This window comes from Limanda limanda, chromosome 6, assembly GCF_963576545.1.
Source record: "Limanda limanda chromosome 6, fLimLim1.1, whole genome shotgun sequence".
In the NCBI taxonomy this organism is placed as follows: Eukaryota; Metazoa; Chordata; class Actinopteri; order Pleuronectiformes; family Pleuronectidae; genus Limanda; species Limanda limanda.
The window spans coordinates 2,919,901-2,941,571 of NC_083641.1; the positions used below are offsets into that span (position 1 = coordinate 2,919,901).

General features: G+C 40.2%; 1 protein-coding gene across 1 annotated transcript in view; it reads right to left on the reverse strand.

The window, feature by feature from the left end:
- The window catches only part of LOC133003504 (calsyntenin-2-like), a 314,181-nt gene that overhangs the window by 24,185 nt on the left and 268,325 nt on the right, over positions 1 to 21,671 (reverse strand). The window contains exon 11 of the mRNA XM_061073253.1: positions 7,169 to 7,331. Coding sequence (XP_060929236.1) covers positions 7,169 to 7,331 — 163 coding nt within the window. The remainder of the gene's footprint in view (positions 1 to 7,168; positions 7,332 to 21,671) is intronic.

The window sequence follows — 21,671 nt, forward strand, 5'->3', positions numbered from 1 at the left end:
GCTAATAGTTCACCTTCAACAACCTCTACACACTTTTCCTTGATTTTCTACCTGAAAAAACAATCTGAGTGCATTGAGTGTAGGGGTGCAACGATTAGTCGACGTCGTCGACAAAAATCGATGACCAAAATAGTCGCCGACGAATTTACTAGTCGATGATTCGTTGGTGACGTCATAGCGCGTGTTTTTCGTGCCGCGCAGCGGAACTAAACGTCGTTTTACCGGAGGTGCTGATGGAAGTACCTGAGGAGTGAGCCATCTCGCTCCCTTCCTATCTCTGAAAGTCGCGCATGTGCAATAGCGACAAAACATGGACCAATGCCGGTGTCAGCTGCCGCGCGCAGTCGCGCACCAGGAAGTAAAAAGTTCGGGAGAACTTCACTCTTGACATGGCCCGAGAAAAACTACCTGCAGTATCTGTACAGCGGACCTGCTCTCCAGGGCAGCAGGACACGCGCATGTGAGGAGGAGGAGGCACGTGTGACAACGTAACAGAGACGATGCGGACTCGCCTCTGTCAGATGTTATATATAAACGTATATACCTGTGCGCAGGATTCTAGAATCCATTACAAAAATATGGTTTAAACTTTTTTTTAACGAGTTTAAAAGCGAAATGTTATCCTATTGCCTGACAAATGTCTTGTTTTAATCAAAATGATTTAGTCCGAAGAAGACTGTAGTTTCGTTTGTTGATGTTTTTATTGCTGTTATTTTCCCTGTCCTTTTTTGTTAACACGAAAAATGGATACTTGAATTTGAATTTATTTTTAGTACCAGCACTTGGCCTGTTCTTGGTTCACAGTAAAAAGGGAAACTTAAATTTAAATTAATATTTTTTATTAGCACTTTGCCTGTCCTTGGTTTTAAATGGACAAAAACTTGATTTTTCTTTGCTTTTGTGTCAACAGTACCCTTATATGCAGCAAAGTTTATTAAAAGATATTTTTGTTAATGAAGTATCAATCTTTATTGTCTTTATTTTCAGTCATCACATGCCTTGAACAACCTCAAGATAAATTTAAAAGCTGCTTGCTAAATAATAGCAATTGAGAATTTGTGTCATTCATAATCCGATTAGTCGATTAATCGTTTCAATAATCGGTGACTAATCGACTATCAGAATAGTCAATAGTTGCAGCCCTAATTGAGTGACCTCCCAAATACCCTTTACTGCTTAGCAATTTGGACTCCCTCAACCTATGCATATGGTGAACCATCTGTAGAAATGATTCTACCTCAAGATGCTCTATGTAAAATTCATATCTGGTCCAACCAGCGCTGTAAATCTTTTCCTGATCTTTCAGATCTAATCACTCTGACAGAGCTGGTGTGGCTTCCTTCTTTCTTCTTCTGTGGCCATACAAACTAGACTGGGCCCTTCACACCTCTGCTCAAGATTCAATCATTGTCTCACTGCAGACAAATATAACTCTAGCTGGGTCCCACGAGATGACAAACTATACAGTCATGTTGTGAGGCTGTGGCAGATGGGTGTCATTGGCACAACCTGAAGGGTCATATGTGGGCACTCGGGGACCCATGGGTGATAGATGTGTTGAAGGCCAAAGTAGTGAAAGCTAAATCTGTCAGTTGCTGTTCTGCTTCCCTGTCATGAGTCAAAATCCTGCCTCAGCTCTGCCAGGAGCAAGACAAGAGTGTTTCTCCCATTAATGCTTGACCCTCATGGCTAAAAAGTTTTACAACTAAAAGTGAAAACCATTTCTTGGCAAGCAGAGCTCTCCCTGTTCGCACTTAGTCTGCTCCAACCACAATTTGTCTCAATGGACAGTATGCTTGTACGATCCATTAATTCGTATCAAATCACCATCAGCTGCGGAGTACAAAAGACATGAGGGAAAGGTAAAAATGAATAAATCCAAGCACTGGACCTCGTAAAACCTTGTCAATATGGCCTTTCTTGCCTAATAATCATTTGTATTTGTAAAAAATGTTTTTGGCTAAACTTTTAGCTTTGACACTTATACAATAATGAGGCATTGGTATTCAAGATGTCTGCCATGAGTTGAGGGTATAGTTTACTAATGCAAACCGGGTGCACTTCCAATCCACCAGACATGGTCCTTCTTAGTGTCAGCTAGGAGAAATCATTTTAATCCGTGGACCAGACAATCAAGCTGGTGACAGGGCAATACACTCTGTACTATTCAACAGTAAGTGGGGTTGGGGAAATACTCATTTAAAAAAAACCTTGACCTCATCAGACAGCGCCAAGCTTGACCCGGGCACCCATAATTTCCTCCTGATGGGACAGGCACATTCATCACTGCCCTTGGTTATGCTCCCAGGGTCTGAAAGAGTCAACCAGAGCAGGTTGAGACACAGCTGGGAGCACCGCTGGAAACACTTTATCATGCCTTACTTCCCTGGTGTGAAAACGTGAACGAAATGCACTGCAGACCTTCCACTTTAATCATCCCTACGATTGCTGACCTGCAGCTACACTATATGCCCACTATGGCCCGTTGAGTAGAGCTCCCTTATCACCCCGGGAGCAGATAACAGAGTCCTACCAATTGATGTGAGGTACCCAGGGGAACATATTAACCCAGTGGCGTTCCGTCTTCCTGTCTACCGTAACAGACAAGAGATGGATGAAGCCTTTTTCTTGACTGGGAAGATCTAGAAATAAACTGTGTATATATAAACATATGTGGGCAGCTATCAAACTTCCCACGCCTGAACTCTTCCCCTTACTGTTTGATTTCATATGAATAATTTAGGACTTAATTCATGCAACACAACAACAAGGAGGCCAATATCAAGTATGTTGCCATCAAGTGCCAAAAAGACTTTGTATACATGATTTTTGTATCACAACAACCAAGTCATGAAGCTTTATTTAGGTAACTACAGCTGATAAAACCCACCACCCACATTTCAGCCGCAAAATCGATGAAGTCTGTGTTTGACATTGCGGACCCACTGCTTCAAAATTTACAAGGGACTCAGAGTGGTAAATCTGCCACTGTTATCACTGCAAACCGTCTTATCTGCCACGCACAAAAGATAAGTTGACAAGCAAATAAACAAGCCATGAACATCCAATTTCATGCACTGTAAAAATCAGGTGCAAACCAGATTTATTTGTTATGGATCATGTTGGTGTTTCTGTATCAAAATATGCTGAAGAATATACAGTTTTTTTTTTAGGTATGGCAGGACCACTCTGATCTCACTTGTATGTTCAACTCTTGTTTCAGTTCAGAACAATAACCACACCTGTTTCCGTATTTTAAGCCACCTCTTGCATATTTAAAGTTGCCTCCTGCATATTTAAAGTTGCCTCCTGCATATTTAAAGCCGTCTCCTGTGCGCGGCGATACCTGCCAGGTACCAGATAATCAGGGGAGTGGAGTCTATCTAACACAGAGTCACATTTGGATTCTCATATAACAAACTATGCCAAGTCATAGAAGCCATTCTTGCCTCTTTCTTTATGCTTCACCTGCTCCATTACCTTTTCCAAGTTACCATTCACTTCAATTTTTTCTCTCTGTCCTCTCTCTAGATATCCACCTTTTCACTCAGTCCCTTCCTGACAGATGTTATCAATTTTAGCCGTGGCCAGAGAAACCATTAAGGGTCTCAGACAGAGGGTAAAAAAAGAAAAGCAGAGGAGAGGGGATTACTGAGACGCTGCGGAGCGGGAATGATACGGGTGATAAAACCGCTGATCATACCACTTAACAGAGACTGGTTTTTATTTGGTGTCAGCTCTGCTGTGCAGCCCTCCTTGCTCTATAGATCTTCACTCTCTTCTTTACTCTGCTTTATTTGTGTCATTTCCAGAGGAGCAACAGATGTAAGTGCAGAGGCATGGGAGAGCCACATATAGGACCATTACTTAAGTGTAAGCGTGTGAAATATGCTTACTGTGAGATTTACTGTACATATACCATTACACTGTATATATATAAGCAGTTGTTTATGTTTCAATTTGAGCTTGTATGTAACCACCAACACTTCCTGCGGTCTGTTTCCTGCTAGAAGCTGGGGAGTCAACGCAGCAGTGTGCAATTACACAGTTGAGGAAAAAGAAGAATGAGGCGAGGTGACTGTGTTGCTTTTCGCTGTCTGACTGCACACGCTTCTGAACATGAACAACCTTCACCAGGTCAAGGGTCAAAATGTAAGTTGACTGTATGAATAGTTCACAGCTAGCATTTTACTCTCCAAGGTGAAGGAGGGAGGATGGACAGTGCCGGGGAAACCTCCATCCATACAGGCCTGAATGAAAATGTTCAAGTGCAATCATTGTGGCCAGACAATTCAGTGCCTTGTTGAAGCAATAGGTCAAACCAGCAACTTTGATTTATGTACCTTAAGGAGCAATGCAGTCCAGCGCTTTAACGGTAGGATTATCAATGTGTTACACAAACAGGTATCAAACACACACAAAAGTTTTAAGAACAGTGTAAGAGTAGACCATAGAGTGTAGAGATGGATGATATATCTCCACCTGCTCCCACTATCCAAAAAAACTGCAAAATACATCTGATACGAAAGTCATTATTTGGAGCCAGAGTCTGCCCAACAGCAATCAGGAGATGGAGTATCTGGGCCGAGTCCCATCGATACATGCGCTGGACCAATCATGTGTCAATCTCAGATGTTAATCTTGATCTTTCACTCCAAACTTATCAGGATATTAGCACATGGGCATACATCAATGTGATAAGAACTATAGTAAATTATAAAAATAATTTTAAGATAAATGGAGTTGACTTGTATACATAATACCATAACATAACATTTTTATGTTTGGTCTATGTCTCATTTGCTAACATGGGGGTGGGGAGATTTCTGCCCTACATTGCAGCCTGCAACCACAGTGCAATAGGGACACTTTAACTTCACTTTTGAGGAGACGCCATGTCCTCCTTCTTTATACAGCCTATAATGTGGAACTGACACACAGACCTGAGGCATATACCAAACTGTCTGCTACTGTCCAAGTCAGATTTTGAGTATTTTAGGTCTTTCAACTTCTTTTGTCGTGTATCACTTGTGTGAGTGAACATCCACATACAATGTAAAATGAACGAGTTGTACACATGCCCTATGAAATCAGCAATTAAGTACTAATACTTAAAACTACTTAGGCAGGCCTGTTCACATATGTGTAGTTGTGTGTGCGCTTTGTGCAAATAGTCTATTTGGTCATGGGTTTATTCTGAATGCACTCATGAGGCCCGTTAAATCTGCCTTTATGAACACTACCCACATACTTCCAAGTGTCATTGACATGGCTGTTAAGCAACACATCCGCTAGAGGGCAGCACAGAGTTGAGTTTATGGTTGCGATAATGAACCACTTAAGAATGATGCAAAATCTGCCTTATCCCCTCGCACTTATCAACTCCCAAAGTCTCACCTCGAAAGTTCCACCATAGCTAAAATGTCTTCCTCGTAATCTTTGGTTGTCTCATTTAACCTATTGGCCACACTGCCCCCCATGGTTTTCAGTGGTACTGCTCCTTTTCGTCTGTATTGTCCGTATTAGTAAGCTTCCAGAAGAGGCACAAAATGAACGCTGAGTACGGACAGAAGGCCCAGTCCCTTTCCGTGTAAGCATCTAAGATTAGCATAATAAAGCCTTTCGGGTGCTGCCATACCTGTAGTTTGTACCAGAAAAAAACGATGATCCACTTCAGCTGTTAGTTTAATGTTCTAACTGAATTATTACATACAAACCAAAAGGAGTATAGATAAGTTCACATGATACTGCCAATATCAGGCATCATAGGCTCATTCCGCTGCTCTGCTAACGTGCTGCTCACACTATGCTGTCTGTGCAGACAAGGTGTAAAACTCCTCTTCCAATAAAAGCTGATTCATGTTAGTTGGCAGCCCATAATAGGAAACTGAAGCAGGTTTCATTGCAAACAATTTACACACTGACTGAAGCTGTAAAATCTCACCGCAGCACAGTGGAACGGCTTCTTTGGATAAATATCTGCAATATGATTATTCTTAATTATATTCATTTGCTGTGGTCAGGACAGAATCAATTTCTATTAGACAATGCTGACAGGCCAGTTAAGCGTTATGAACCATGAAACTCCATCATGAAATTTAATTAAATATTGCAAAATACAACTCTTGCATGCAACCCCACTGCTTTGAGCTGACAAATGTTTTTTATTTAATCTGCCATCCATCTGCAAAATGTATGTAATATCCTCTCGGAACTCTAAATCATCACGTGCCAACACCAGGGAACACGCACCAGACATTACAAGTGGATGGTTCATTTCTTTTCACTACTGCTAAAGAAAAAACGAACAAAAACACCCCATTCAGAGTAAACATAAGCCGGTTGGACAATAGACAAGCTCATTTTAGCAATCAAGATGCTGGAGACTTAAATGCCCCTCTGCTTGCTTTGAAAAGGCAGCCTGCTGTGGATAATGGCTTATTTTAAGATCAGTATTGCCTTTACAACTCTTTTCAGAGGCTTAGCCCCAAACTGGAAGAGCAGACATATGTCTCTGAAGTCATTCCTCTATTCAAGGCCCTTTTAATCCTCCTCAGGGCTTGCAGTGTTCAATGAAAGAAATGAAAGGGGAGGAGGAGAATGAGCTGGGTATTGGGTGGCGGGTTGTCACCGCCACAGTTGAAAGAAACGCTCGATGGCCTGCTCTTGTTCCTGCTCTCGCACGGAGAGATATCAGGACTCTTTATCGAGGCTAAGCATCATTGAGCAGTCTCATTTGGGCGATCAAATCAGGGGCAGTCGGTACCGTGTGAAAAAGAGCCCTTTACTCTGCCCTTGTGCAATTAGTGGCAGCTATCACTTTGGAGGGCAGTGTAATTGTACGCCTTCATTTAGTCTGGTTCAACTGTTTGTCAAAGGCAGACTAAGTGCTCTTCTGATAATTACGTTGTTCATTCAAGGCCAGAAAACATGTTCAATATCCGATGGCTCCTTTGTCTGTACATCAGACCGTATTATGTATGTTCTTGAACTTGCCCACAGACCGACGCAGTATTCAATCAGCAAAGAAAAGCCCTAAATACCTAATTTTACTGTGACTTTTATATTGAAACTTTTGTTCCAGCTAAATTGTTTTACTTTTAATTAAGTCCAGGATGAATTAACCCTATTGAAATAATGAAGTGACTAAGTGGCTCTGCCCACCCACCTTGCCAGCAGGCCCCGACGGTCAGCTGCACATCAATCTGTGTGGGGTGGATGGGCCAGTCGTCCGTCACCAGGTAGGGGTCGTAGGTCACTCCGTCCACATAGAGCGTCACCACTGGGAACTCCACATTGATGACGTAGTAATGCCACTCCTTGTCACAGATCTAAAGATTAGAGAAAGAGAAACAGTCATCAAACAGATTCTGTGGACCTTCACTTTTTCTTTCCACTTTAGCTCGCCAGCTTTAATATCGATTCCTGCAAGTAAATTTCAGTATTATTCGAGAGGTGGTTCTAAATCATCATCTTGTTTTCAGAGGTAACAACATGCTTCATTGTTCATTCACATTATTCACAGAATACAGACTGTGTTGGAGTCATAAAAAGTTGTAGAACCCATAGTAAACCAAGGTGTTGGTTTCCATCACTGGAGACAACTCTTGGTGAGTTGAGGAATGACGTTTTCTAAAAGATTGTCTGTCGCTAAGTGATTCCACAATTCCAGAAGTATTTTTGCTAGTGGAAATGTAGAAAGTTCATATACTTCAAAGTATGGTTCATTAAAAATTCTGACTCAGACAGGACAACTGATTCATGGCATAAAATGTAGAATGTAAATTTCTTTCCAAGTTGTTCAAACCCTGAGATATCAAGAAGTTCAGTGCTGACAGCAGCCCTGATAAGAAGCTCAATACTTAAAATAACAAGTAAAGGGATGGCTTGGATCAATGTATTCATGCAGTTGATTGTTCATTCCGGCTCAGCATTCATTACTAAAAACAACACATCCTCCCTCTTAAACAATCTTAGAGGGCACTTGTCCTCATCCTCAGATAACCCTCATGACAGCTGCAGGCCTTTGTTAACAAAGTAGCAATAAAAAAATCATTGGTAACCTTGTACAACAGAAACGGTTGGTTTTGGCACATAAGTAATTTATTATGGTTTAAAATAACGACCTCCTTAAGTTAAGAGGGCCTTTGTCGTCATGGTTACAGGAAAAAAATACATGCTGATGGTTATGGAAAAGTGGGCTAGGGTTAGGGTTTAAATGAATAAATAAAACCGTCTTGACATGGAAGTGAACGGCAGCCTTGTAAGTGACAGTACTAAGTTTTGTTGACCCATCCATCCACCAGGTCCTCCTCGTCTTAACACGGACTTGGGACTCTGTCTTCTTTGCTCACGTCTTATGCCACTGCATGTCACATTACGTTGCCTTGCAATAGAACTTGAATTATAATAATAATATACATAAGCTGCTTGAAGAAAAGATGACATATGGGCGTTCTTCTTCAGTTGCAGTAAAACATGCAACAACACTAGGCCAGGAGACAGCTACCTCACAGTGAATACATTCTTTTCTATAAATATCCTCTGTGCTGTGCTGACACTGCATCAAGGCAGGAACAAATAATAGAGTGCATATACCTCCACCAAGGCCCAACAGTTCTTTAAATTAAATAAAGCTTTTTATTCTCTGAGCAATCAACTAAAATGTTCACTAAGGAGGCGCCATGTTCACACTCAGAATGTTAAAGAAAGTGATGAAAAACACTAAATCTGCACCAACATTGAATGGGTTCTTTCCTGACCTACGCCTCATTCTTCCTCCAAGTTTTATAGTAATCCATCAGGTAGGTTTTGCATAATCCAGTTAACTAACAAACCAACCAACAAACACAAAATTACCTTCTAAGCAAAGGTAATACATGTACACAGAATATAAAAATTGGTTTCAGGCCATTAGTTTTTTCTAGGAACAATTTTTTAATCATTTTTGTGATGAAAGTAGCCTCTTTTTGTAAGTGAACTGTGATGATGATTTGTGTTTCTCTACAGGTGTCAAATTTGTAAATGCAGTGTGATGATGATGATGATGATGATGATGATGTGTGTGTGTGTGTGTGTGTGTGTGTGTGTGTGTGTGTGTGTGTGTGTGTGTGTTTGTGATTACCATTCATTGTATGGTGCTGAATCAGAGAATGAACAAACTAAGCTTTTTTCCTCAGCCCCCAAATCCGTTTCCTGCCATGACTCCTTATCTTCTCTCTCTCTTACACACCTGACTATTTCTCATGGTACTATATTTATTTCTTAGGTGTTGTCAGGAACTCATGTAAAGTGACTTTAGCTAAAGTGAATGTCTTGCCACTGTCAGCCTTTGAGATGTTTGTGCCCATGGGAAGAGTCTGTTGTGCATAGTTTTGGATAAGAAGGAAGTTTTTTTTTATATTTTAGCTCCACAATGGGATTCATCAAGTAAAAAGCTGTAAATCTTAAAGCTAAATGCCTCTTTGCTGAACACTCATGGAAATGCATCAGCATATTAACTTTTTCACCTCTTCTGAAGCATATTTGAATGTACCACTTTTCAACATGCTTGACCATCTCCCCCGTCGCCGCCGTGCATTTGAATTGATTGCAGCCCACTCGTGCGTTTCTGTCTGACTCTCCTCTCCCATCCCTTTTCTCTGCTTTAGGCTAATCTGTACCTCTGCAGTGCCAACACTCAGCTGACTGGTGCTTCACCTCTTCCTCTCAGCACCTCTCATATAACCTGGGACAGCATATGAACACTCAGCCTTGGGTAACCTCCCTCTCTAATGAAGGGCGCTGCATAACACGGTGCTGTAGCGCAGCAGATGGGATTTCTAATCAATCCAGTTCATTTTCGCTGTTATCGAGGAGCGAGATGCAACATCTGGCCCATCGGTGATGGTGCTGCACAGCTGCTGAACACATACGCAGCATGTTGATCTGCTGAGTCGGTGCTCAGAATCAATGGGGGAATAATCTGATTGCTGTTTTGATGTTGCTGCAGATGAGACTGGAACTGATTAGGTGATTACTAACTGATTAGCTTGTTAGCATGTTAGGACATACACACGTACAACGCACAAGGTAACCCTACACCTGCTACGTGCATTTTATACAGGGATTTCCACATGTCTCCAGGACACTGGGACACATGAATACATATGAAGACATAATGCCACATGCTTGCGCTCTTAATCTTTAACGTGTCAGTTGTATTAGAACCTGGATTTTAGAGACTTTTCTCCAAGTCTGGTTACATTTCATTAGCCAGCTGCCATCTGTAATGTTATGTACATTCACGAGCACACACACTAATCCCTCTGACATTTACACATGAAGACTATCCCTTCCCATGCTCCGTCGCTTCTTCCCTCCTTTTCACTGTTCAGTTTTCAAAGACTGCAAGCGCCCATATGGGATCTGAGTGACTAGTGGGTGACTTCCTCTCTCATGCTTCAAAAGACGGAGATGGCGTGGAGTGTTTGTCGAAGAAGAAGCTGCTTCCGCCCAGCTGGATGTCAGCTGGTGTTCCCTCGCAGGGATAGAGTGAGGGAGAGAATTAAGTAGCCACAAATGTCAGGACCACTTTTGAAACCACGAGGAGGTGAAGACAGAATAGAATTTGAAGAATTCAGATACAATTGTTGGGCTTTAAAGACAAAAATAAAAGTACTGTTTATGTTTCCATAGCAGCCTGCAAGGAGCTACCAGGTAAGAAGTAAATATACAAATTGTGAAACTATAGACTTTATATAAAGCTGTTTTCTGTCATTTTAAGTAATTTTTGTCACACTAATAACTGTTAATTGTTCTATTAATTTTGGTTTTAATTAGTTGAATGATTTAAATGGGGTGAAACGTCATGATTGACAGCTAGGACTGACTCAATCATGACTGACTGACGGTTGAGTGTATTGACAGGTTCTCAATACTGTGGCTCCACTCCACAACACTTTTGCCTTATTTCTTTACAATGGGAGGAAGTGGAGGCACGTCACCCATCTTTATATAAAGACTATGCATTCAACATAAAAATATATTCTGTCAAATATGGGATGCCGTTTGTCAAGCAGCTCACGTTGAAAATAACAGCAACATTTTGTCACATTTAGCTTCAAACCATGTTTAAAAAACTGGTGTGAATTTTTGAGAGTCACTTTTTTGCACATTTACAACAATATTTGACAACTTGGAGATATTTTAAATATTTAAATCCAAATGTTAAATGTAACACTTAAATGTTAAATGTTAACTCCAAATGCTAAATCTAAATCTAAATGTTAAATTTAAATCTAAATGTTAAATCTACATCTAAATGTTAAATCTAAATCTAAATGTTAAATTTAAATCTAAATGTTAAATCTAAATGTTAAATCTAAATGTTAAATTTAAATCTAATTGTTAAATTTAAATCTAAATGTTAAATCTGAATCTAAATATAAATGTTAAATCTAAATATAAATGTTAAATCTAAATTTAAATCTAAATGTTTAATCTAAATGTTAAATTTAAATCTAAACGCTAAATTTAAATCTAAATGTTAAATCTAAATCTAAATGTTAAATCTAAATGTTTCGGGTGAAACTAAATATTTAGCTAATATGCAAATTCAAATGCCGGTTACAGGAAGTAGTAACAAAATAAAAGCTCGAGGAAGTCAGAGTGTGTTTATCACGGAGCCCCCCCAGGGGACACGGGGGAAAATGAGGACAGCAAAATGACTTTTGCGAGATCCCGAGAAAGTTTAGGACAATGTACATCCGGGTATCTCATAATAATGACATATTAAGTCATTATTATGAGATACGGGTTGTGGGCGGGGCGCCACAGAGCAGGGAAGCCGAGGCTGAGCGGCTGCGGGGACAGTCGCCCTACTCGCAGAAGTGGGCGACTGTGCATCGATACAGAGACATAACAGGATCGATCCATGTTTTCTGCTCCGTTCATTGTCTTAGCGAAGTCCTGTGTGTGTCTGTGTCTGCTTCCGCCTCACGTCCCTCTGTCCCCCGCTCACTTTACACTTTAACAATAAACACCAGCGCTGATCACAAGTTATTAGGACACCTACAGGACTGATGTTATGATCTCATACTATCTCATAATAATGAGATACTGACTGCAGGGTCTGTCATGGGAGACTGTGTGTGTGTGGGCTGTGTGCGTGTGTGTGTGTGTGTGTGTGTTGGGGGGGTGTATGCTTGTCTCTGTTCCTCTTCACTAAAACTGATAATCACATGTATTTTTTAGTTATTATCCGATGATGACCGATCATGACTTCGGATCGCTCCGTCACTTTAACGCTGACAGTCCTGACTGTGCGCGTCACGTTCTGCTCGTGTTGTGTGGAGCGGGGGACTACGTGCACACGGTGTTTAAACATGTGTTTCATGAGCTCAAACAAACACAAAGTAAACATCAGTCCTGTAGGTGTCCTACACACACAGAGTCCAACACACACAGGGCGACCGGACTTAATGAGCGTCTGTTCTGATGCTGGAGCAGCGCTGGTTATAATTATTCAGCGGCAGCACATCGCTAAGACAATGAACGGAGCAGAAAACATGGATCGATCCTGTTATGTCTCTGTATCGATGCACAGTCTCCCACTTCCGCGAGTAGGGCGACTGTCCCCGCAGCCGCTCAGCCCTGCTCTGTGGCGCCCCGCCCACAACCCGTATCTCATAATAATGACTTAATATGTCATTATTATGAGATACCCGGATGTACATTGTTCTAAACTTTCTCGGGATCTCGCAAAAGTCATTTTGCTGTCCTCATTTTCCCCCGTGTCCCCTGGGGGGGCTCCGTAATAAACACACTCTGACTTCCTCGAGCTTTTATTTTGTTACTACTTCCTGTAACCGGCATTTGAATTTGCATATTAGCTAAATATTTAGTTTCACCCGAAACATTTAGATTTAACATTTAGATTTAGATTTAACATTTAGATTTAAATTTAACATTTAGATTTAAATTTAACATTTAGATTTAAATTTAGATTTAAATTTAGATTTAACATTTAGATTTAACATTTATATTTAGATTCAGATTTAACATTTAGATTTAAATTTAACAATTAGATTTAAATTTAACATTTAGATTTAACATTATGATTTAAATTTAAATTTAACATTTAGATTTAGATTTAACATTTAGATTTAAATTTAATATTTAGATTTAAATTTAACATTTAGATTTAGCATTTAGATTTAACATTTAAGTGTTACATTTAACATTTGGATTTAAATATTTAAAATATCTCCAAGTTGACAAATATTGTTGTAAATATGCAAAAAAGTGACTCTCAAAAATTCACACCAGTTTTTTAAACATGGTTTGAAGCTAAATGTGACAAAATGTTGCTGTTATTTTCAGCGTGAGCTGCTTGACAAACGGCACCCCATAGTCAAAGGTATAATTATAATGAGAAGGTTTTATGGATATTTAGATTTGTTTACGTTTTAGTCACCATGAAAACATGGTGATGAAAATAGAAAAAAATTATTAAATCAGGATTTTTCTTACAAAGAGTCAGTACTTGATACTAAGACTATATATTGTATTGTTGGTTCAATATCACTTTAAACAAAGCTACATAAAATCAATGAGCCCTGTACAAAGTTGTGGAATTGTTGCACAATCATACAAAAAACAGTCACGAATGTAGCCAGCAGTGGCCGCAGATTGAGTCCAGACTGATAACAGTGCTGCATGAGAAAACACAGCCACTTTATTAATTTCAATAAATATTTATATTCATTTTCCTGTTGGCACAGCAGAGAATATGTTGCACAGGTCTCTGGCAAAATATCACTGTTGAGCCTGGCCAAATTTTCCCTCCAGTCCAGTGCATCGTGAATTGGAAAAGTGCTGTGTTGGCCAAATGTTTACCTCCTAATGTGAATGTGGTAATTTGCTGTCATCACCCGGATAACTTTCCAGAGTTGTGAAATCGTTCTGCTATAAAACTGCTGCAGTGTGGCTATAGGCTTTATGAGCCCTGTCTTACAGCCAGTGCAAAAACAGCGCAGTCCTTTTAAAGGGAACGAGAGATGACACTCTGATTGGGTTAATACGTGTTAAGGTTAAGGTTTATGTTACTTTGTTTGTACCCGTAGTTAGATTTGTTTTGCAGGATTAAAAAGAGAAGGCATCCATCCAAAACAGTACAAAATGATAACACATAGACAGAAGCCAAGACCACAAAAACTAAAACTAAAATTCATTGCTATTAAAAGAAAACTGGATAAGGACAGCAGAAGTGCAAATTTTGCTAAAACCCGTTCAAGTGAAAAATTGCAGATGGAACACAACTATTTCTGTAGCGTTTTGTTTGACTCCTTTGTGGCTGTAAACCTTTGACTGGTGGGTAGAAGTTGAAATTCCCCATGTAGAGGATACGAGTCATCATTGGTGATGGAGCTGGCTATCCTCTGTAACTGTCTGGTGTAAGCGGACTCGACGCCCATCTGAGGCTCACCAATCAGCTGACTTGACCATTTCAGTATCTGACTCTGTCCTTCAAAGACAGGATACCAAACCATGACACCAAAGAAAATGATAAAATAGTGTCAGCATGGTTTTGTAAATATTAAAAATGGACATTTTCCTTAAACGGTACAAACACTGGTGACCCCTTTTGCACAAAGCTTCACTGTTTGCTTCAAAGTTCCGTTTTGAGTCGACAATAGTCCCAAGGTATTTATAAGATTCCACACATTCTAGATGTGTTATGTCCAGAATACACCCACAATTACTCATGAGACCAAGTACAGCCCCATTGAATCACGTGCCTGGCCCATCAAACTTTATTCTACCATTAAATTAGCAAAATTTTAATAGGACTAGGGTTGCAAAATTCCGGGAATATTCAAAGTTGGAAACTTTCCATGGGAATTAACGGGAATATACCGGAATTAACGGGAATAAACTGGAAATGTTGTGGGTAATTTATACTAACTGTATTTACCTTGTCAGACATAAATATAAACATTTTGTTTTGTCATAGGCTGATTTGAGCCCTGAGGAAACTTTGGGCACTTGACTATACGTCTCTGCATCGTTGTGTCATTCTTAACATAGGTCTTTGCACAGTATTTGCAAATGTATACAGCCTTTCCTTCTACATTGGATGGGGTGAAATGTCTCCACACATGAGATAGTGCACGTGGCATTGTTCTGCCACAAACATATTTTCAATTGATGGATAAAATAATGGAAATACGCTAGATGAACAGATGAACAATCCTCAATCAGCATGCTAATATATTTTCCCCAGTAATATCATCGAAACTTACCTGACTAGTCCTGCACACTACAGCAGGCCTCAATAGCTCTGCTGTAGTGTGCAGGATGCTGGGAATTATCTGTGCATGTGATGGAAGAATGCACAGTGGCGGGTTGAAATTCAACGTGCAGCGTGTGCTGCATTCCATACACCTTTAAAATAGAGTTTTGAAATATGTTTTTATTGCTCAGCGTTTAATTTACGTATTTTTTTTTTTTCTTCAAAATTCCCGAGCTTAACTTCCCATGGAAAGTTTCCGGAAATTTACCAGAAACGTTCCACCCCTTCGCAACCCTAAATAGGACACAACCTAAATGAACACATCACTTCTGATCAGATGCTCAGCTGACTGCTGTTGACCATTCACACCTGGCAGCTGTTGTTTGAAACAAATAGTACGCAGAACTTAGATAATTAAATTGTATTCAGGCTGACAGGTATTCGGACTTATAGGAAAACAGGTGCGTCGCTATGCATGGGAAGACGCCAGCCCGACAAAATCAGAAAGACTTTGTTGTGTCTTTGATTATTTTGTGTTTGGGTGTGTGTAGGTGTCCCTCAAAAAAAATCTCAGAACCACAAATAACACTTCAATTCATCCGGTATGCACAAGCTCAAAGCTAAACACATCTGAATTAAGCCTCAGGCCTCCGTGAGTATATGTGCACAGGGTATATGGTTGTGTGTGTGTGTGTTTGCATGAGATAGAGTGAGTCACTGATTCCACAAGGATATACCCCCTGTACTAACACCCACCCACTAACAGTAATGCATACATGAATGCACAGAAATCAATCCAGCAACATTAATTGTCAACTTCAAACACTTCAAAGCCAAAGTTAAAGTTTAGGGGAGCTGCTCTGGCTCGCGTTGCTTATGAAACCAAAGCAAAAAGTTCTGTATTCCCAAACCTTTCTACTTTCCCGTGTCTGGGCCTGATGCAAATTGACAGATGGAAGGAATAAATGAAATAAATAACCACATAAACAAAGTAGAGGGAGGACGTGAAACAACCAGAGGACAAAGAAAGTGAAAGCGAGAGTGAAGGAGGTAGAGAACGGATACATCACACATCAAAGATCCCTCCTCATCTCTTGGGGAACTCGACAGCGAGAAGAAAACAAAATTGCAATCTGCCCCACCTCCATCTCACTCTCGTTTCCTTGCTACAGTTTATTTAGTCGCTTTTCTTCTTGCCTGTCTCTCCGTTATAACATGACTGTGGGAGTTGTTGCCTCAGGTCCTTTGGAGTTGAAAGTCTATAAGAGATCTGTCACCTAACCCTACCCTCTGACTTCAAACAAGAGATGGAAGAACGAGATAGAGGAGGTAGAAGAATGAAGAGACGAGGTGATCTGAGATCGGAAGGTGGCGGGGGCAGGGAGATGACAGCGGGGAAAAGGGGAAGGGTGGAGATTAAAGAAAGCATGGGAGGGAAAATAAAATGGGAAAAAATAAATGGCATCAGCAAAGATTTGAAGAAGATGAAGGAAAGTTAGGAAGGCGTACAGCAGTAAAGCAGGGATGGGGCCCATGAAGCAATCATAAATTTGTAAAAGCTAAAGAATGCTAAAAAATGTATCATTGCAATTAATATAAGAAAATTACCAAATTAGTAGACTAACATGTCTTTTTGGGTGCTCCCTTTTCGCTGAATGCCTGACATTGCTGACAAACATCATGGTGATTGTCAAGAAAATAACAGTTGATAAGGACTGACAATCTTTCCAAGAAAAATGGAAAAATTATTATTTTTGTGTTGAAGCCACACAAAAGCCTGAAAATCCAGTTTGCCTTGTTTGTGAGGGACGATGGTCGCAGTGATGAAAAAAGCCAATTTCGAGCATCATTACAGCTGGAAGCTAAACTGGATGAGCTGCAATGACAAACACTCTTGGATGAGGTTAATGGTCTTCTGTGGAGTCTGTGAGCCCAACAAGCGGCTTTCACTAGAACACATCCTCACAGAGACACTGTTATACAGGCACATTTTGTCATTAGCAAGTTAATAGCTAAGAAGCTATAACCTCATTCAGCAGAATTAGTGAAGGAGCTTTGTTTCAGCGGCTGAGCTGATAGACAAAGTTAAAATCCGGATTATGTACAAACAAAGTGCATTTTCTCTCTCTGAAAGATCAAAAGCCTGCTATGACATCTGAGTATGCTGGTGAGCTTGCAAAACTCCCTCAGGCATTCGGTGAGAAGTTTCAGGAAATTAAAAGTAAACAAAAGGAACTGAACAAATTTGTTAAGTTGTTTAATGTGGAGCCAGCTGATGTGCATGAGACAACCTCCAACAATAAATCATTGAGCTGCAAATCAACAACTCAAAGCTGAGTAAAACCTCCCTCTGCCCGAGTTCTATAAAATATACATCCTGGGGCTTTTCACATTCTTAACAGACAAGAACTGAAGTGTGGGACAAACTTTTGCTGGGAGCTGTCAAAGTTCTAGTCAGTCTTGAAAAATCATCGATTTTCCTACTAAATTTGGTGACTTTTTGGGTGAAAGTCACTTATATCAGTGAATGTGGCTCCTGCACTAAATGTATTCACCGTGTGGGGAAGGACAGAGTCGTGGAAGAGTCCCCTGTGGTTTGCCTGGGTCGTTTTTTATTATTACAATTTAACAAAAGCTGACCAATCTTTTTAAAGAGTTAACAAAATTCTGATGTGTTTCTGATGTGTCTAGAGTTTTTTTAATTAGAGGTAGATTTGGATGCTTATCGATGTGTTAATAACTGATTAATACAATAGTTACAATATTATGTCCCCAATATTCAAATTGGTACTAGCTTCATATTTAAGAGTTAAGATGTGAGATTGGTATGGATCTCATCTCACTGTGAGGGGCACAAATAAAGTGTAACTCATATTGCTGCCAGAAAAGTTTTTTATTGTCATCTCTCATTTTCAAGTATCACTTGATACAAGTAACTTGGACAAGTAGTAAACTAGCCGCTCAAGGTGTGACAAGTCTTGGAGATCAGAACAGGTCATTTGTCATTGCCGTAAAAGCTCCCCATATGACCTGTGGTTGCTGGTGCCATTTTCTCAGTGTGGTTTGCTGGAGCAGTAGCCTGAGGGTGGCTGGCACCAACACACTCTACAAACTAATTCAGAAGGTCATCTAGGTCTTGGGGTGGAGCTGGATCCTCTATATGAAGTCACAGAGAGGAGGATTCTGTCAAAACTCCTTTTCATCATGGACAACGTCTCCAACCCTCTTCCCGCTGTTCAGTCAACTAAAGGATCACGTTCCAGCCACAGGCTCAGACTGACTTCTTGTCCACAGCACGCAACAGAAACTCCTTCCTGTGGACATCCAGTTATACCATTCCTCCACTTTCTGCACATCTCCATCAGTCCTCACATTACACTTCTCATCCACTTTGCACCTTATGATCCCTCTTGAACCTTTCCCCAAAACAACATCATGATACATCCACCTTTATGAGAGGGAATGGTCATGACATCAGGACATTCAGAAACACGGCTTAAATCTTTTAAATAAATGACCCTTAGTCACAGTTTGCTTTTAAGATCATTGCACAGTGTCTGGAACCCACTATTCCAAAGTCAAAATTGGAGGGTCTGCATCCGACTTTTTTATAAACCAGAAGTCCAACACAAAGTGATCAACCATGTGCAACATCATGAATTCCAATAAGATTATCCTAAATTGAATCACGTTTCTTTATGAGGGCAGAATTTTCACCCTGTTTTTGAGTGTAGACATTCCAAACAAGAATAACGTTGTTTGCCTACAGACATGGCCGGACATGTTCATGTATAAATGCCATTTTAAAGAAAAACAAATCCACAATTTTGAAAATAAAGTTGTAATATTACAAGAATAAAGTGGTTGAACAAGAAAAAATAATTAAAAGTTTTATAGGAAATGAGCAGGAGGGAGAACCCATGCACGCTGGAGTTTCCCTCCCTCAGGATCCAAAATCTTGAAGCGACCTCATTGTGAAACTATGAAACATATTTAAATATCATACAGATGTAACCAGGTATATGACACAAAAGAGGCAATTTCCTTCGGGTCAGTGTGCTGCTTTTCTAGGGATAGGCAAAGTTTCTGAAACAATCTCTGATACTTAAGTATGACCAAACAAGATGTTCCACATTCTTCTTCAGGCTGATTTTCTGATATTCCTCTTGTAAAATGACTTGTAGTTTAACAATTCAACTTTATTCTAGTAATCTCCATTTTTTCCCTTTATCATGACCCTGATACAAAACATGTAAAAACAATTGTTTATTTTTTCTGTGGAAACGTTTTATCTCCATCACAACATAGCAGACAGGATAACTGTGAACTTGTATGTCTTACTGCTGAATGCCAATATCCATTGTTCATCACTGTACACCCTTGGAAACCAATCAAACGTTGTATTTATATCCTGGCTAAAGTGATCATACACTAACCTCTTTGCTAACCTCAGATTAGTGGCTAAATGTAAAGTATCTATAGTAGTAAATTGAAGTAACATTAAATCCATCACGAGAACCACTACTTTAGATATACAACACAATCTTCACAAAGACGGAATTTGTTACAGGGTTACCTATTGCATTAGATACAGGTCTCTAATGCTTCTAGTTTGGACATGGGGAACAGGACTGAGGAGAGGGAGGGGTGGGGGACAGATGAAGTGAAGGAGGTGGAGGTAGGGAGTTAAGGGGGTAGGGCCAGCTGCCTGGAGGAAGGATCCACAACAGAGATTGATGAGCACTGAAAACAAGGTGACTTTTAGGAGGGGTAGGTGGGGAGGAGGAGCTAGAGAGGGAATGAGAAAGTTACTGTGGACACAAAGTGAAAGCAGAGGTGTAAGACGAAGGTAGTGGATTGGGTTGGGGGGAGGGAGGGTTGGACGGTAGTGTACCAAATGAGCCAGTAAATTATCACATTTTAACAAAAGAGCTACAGCAAAAAGCTACTGTAACTTTAGTTTCATGTCAAATTTAATAAGTGGTTAGCAGCATCACCTCCGAGAACGGGCTAATGTGAGTTTTCTTCAGGGGCTCTAGTTTCATCAACTCTGCAAAATACATGAATGGGGTTAGGGTACTTGACTTAGGGATTCATCTGGGAGTCAGGCTGAGGGACCAATCATCTTTGGAGACAAAACCATTGAGATGTTCATGTGTCACATTTGACGTTAGCAAAAAAGAACAAATCTTTGTTGGCATTGGCAAATGAAGGACCCAATTCCGACCTGGTATTAATGTGGCTACATGGTTGTCGCTGCGGTCAACCTGAATGCATCCCTAGGCCACATATGAAGGACTTTCTTCTCAGCTGACATCCACTGACCCGCAACAGTTTCACAATGAATCAAACGTATATTTAAGCTTCTCATTGCACATACGTCAACCTTAATCAACACTGAAGAAAGGTGATATATTTTTAAACTCGCTTGAACTGACTAAGACACACACACACACACACACACACACACACACACACTCAAACATACACACACACATTGTATTGTATATCTGCAGAAAAACATAATTTGGTCATTGTGGAAATTTGCATTTAGATGTGGGGAGTGACATCACAGGAGACACATTCAGTACATAGTTTAATACCAGGTCTGAACAGGACCAATGAACAGTGACATGGTGTACAGTTCCATTTTGTGAGAAAACTTGACCAAAAATAACTAATTCATTTTGAGGCCTTTAATTGGAGTTCTTGGCCTTTAATTGGATTTCTTCTTGTCTCTGCTTCACATATTGTGTTTCCGCAATTTGTATAAAAACCACACATTTTGTCAAATTGTTGTCTCTAAAGCACAGTGATTGTTCGTGTCATTAAAGCACAGGCTCTCATGCGGACCCATTTCCGTCAGTCTTTTTCTCCAGATTCAAACAGCAAAAGTGCTGTTTACTGACACATAATTGCCATAAATCATCATCAGCTCTGTGTCAACATGAAAGCCATTACCATGTCAAATGTTGTAAGCATTCGAAATAGGGTGTCTGAGAGCCTATAATAGCAAAAATAGAAGAAACAATTACCAGAGGATGAGAAAGGAAGAGTAGTTGCTGTTGTTTGTGTGTATGTGTCTGTCAGTTCACGTTGTGCTGAGTGCATGTCTATGTGTGTGTGAATGGGAAAAGAACTTGAAGGTTACTATGAATTACCGGCTGGCAAAAGTGACTAATTAGAATGGCAATTATACAGCCGCTCCCAGCAGAGTCTGGGAGTCAACAGCCAAATGACCTCTTCAAACGTTCATAATGGGCTACACACACACACACACACACAGAGACACACACACACACACACACACACACAGACACACACACACACACACACGCACACACACAGTTTTTAGGCTGCACAGCCATTCTAGTGAGACTGATCACATAGACTCTCC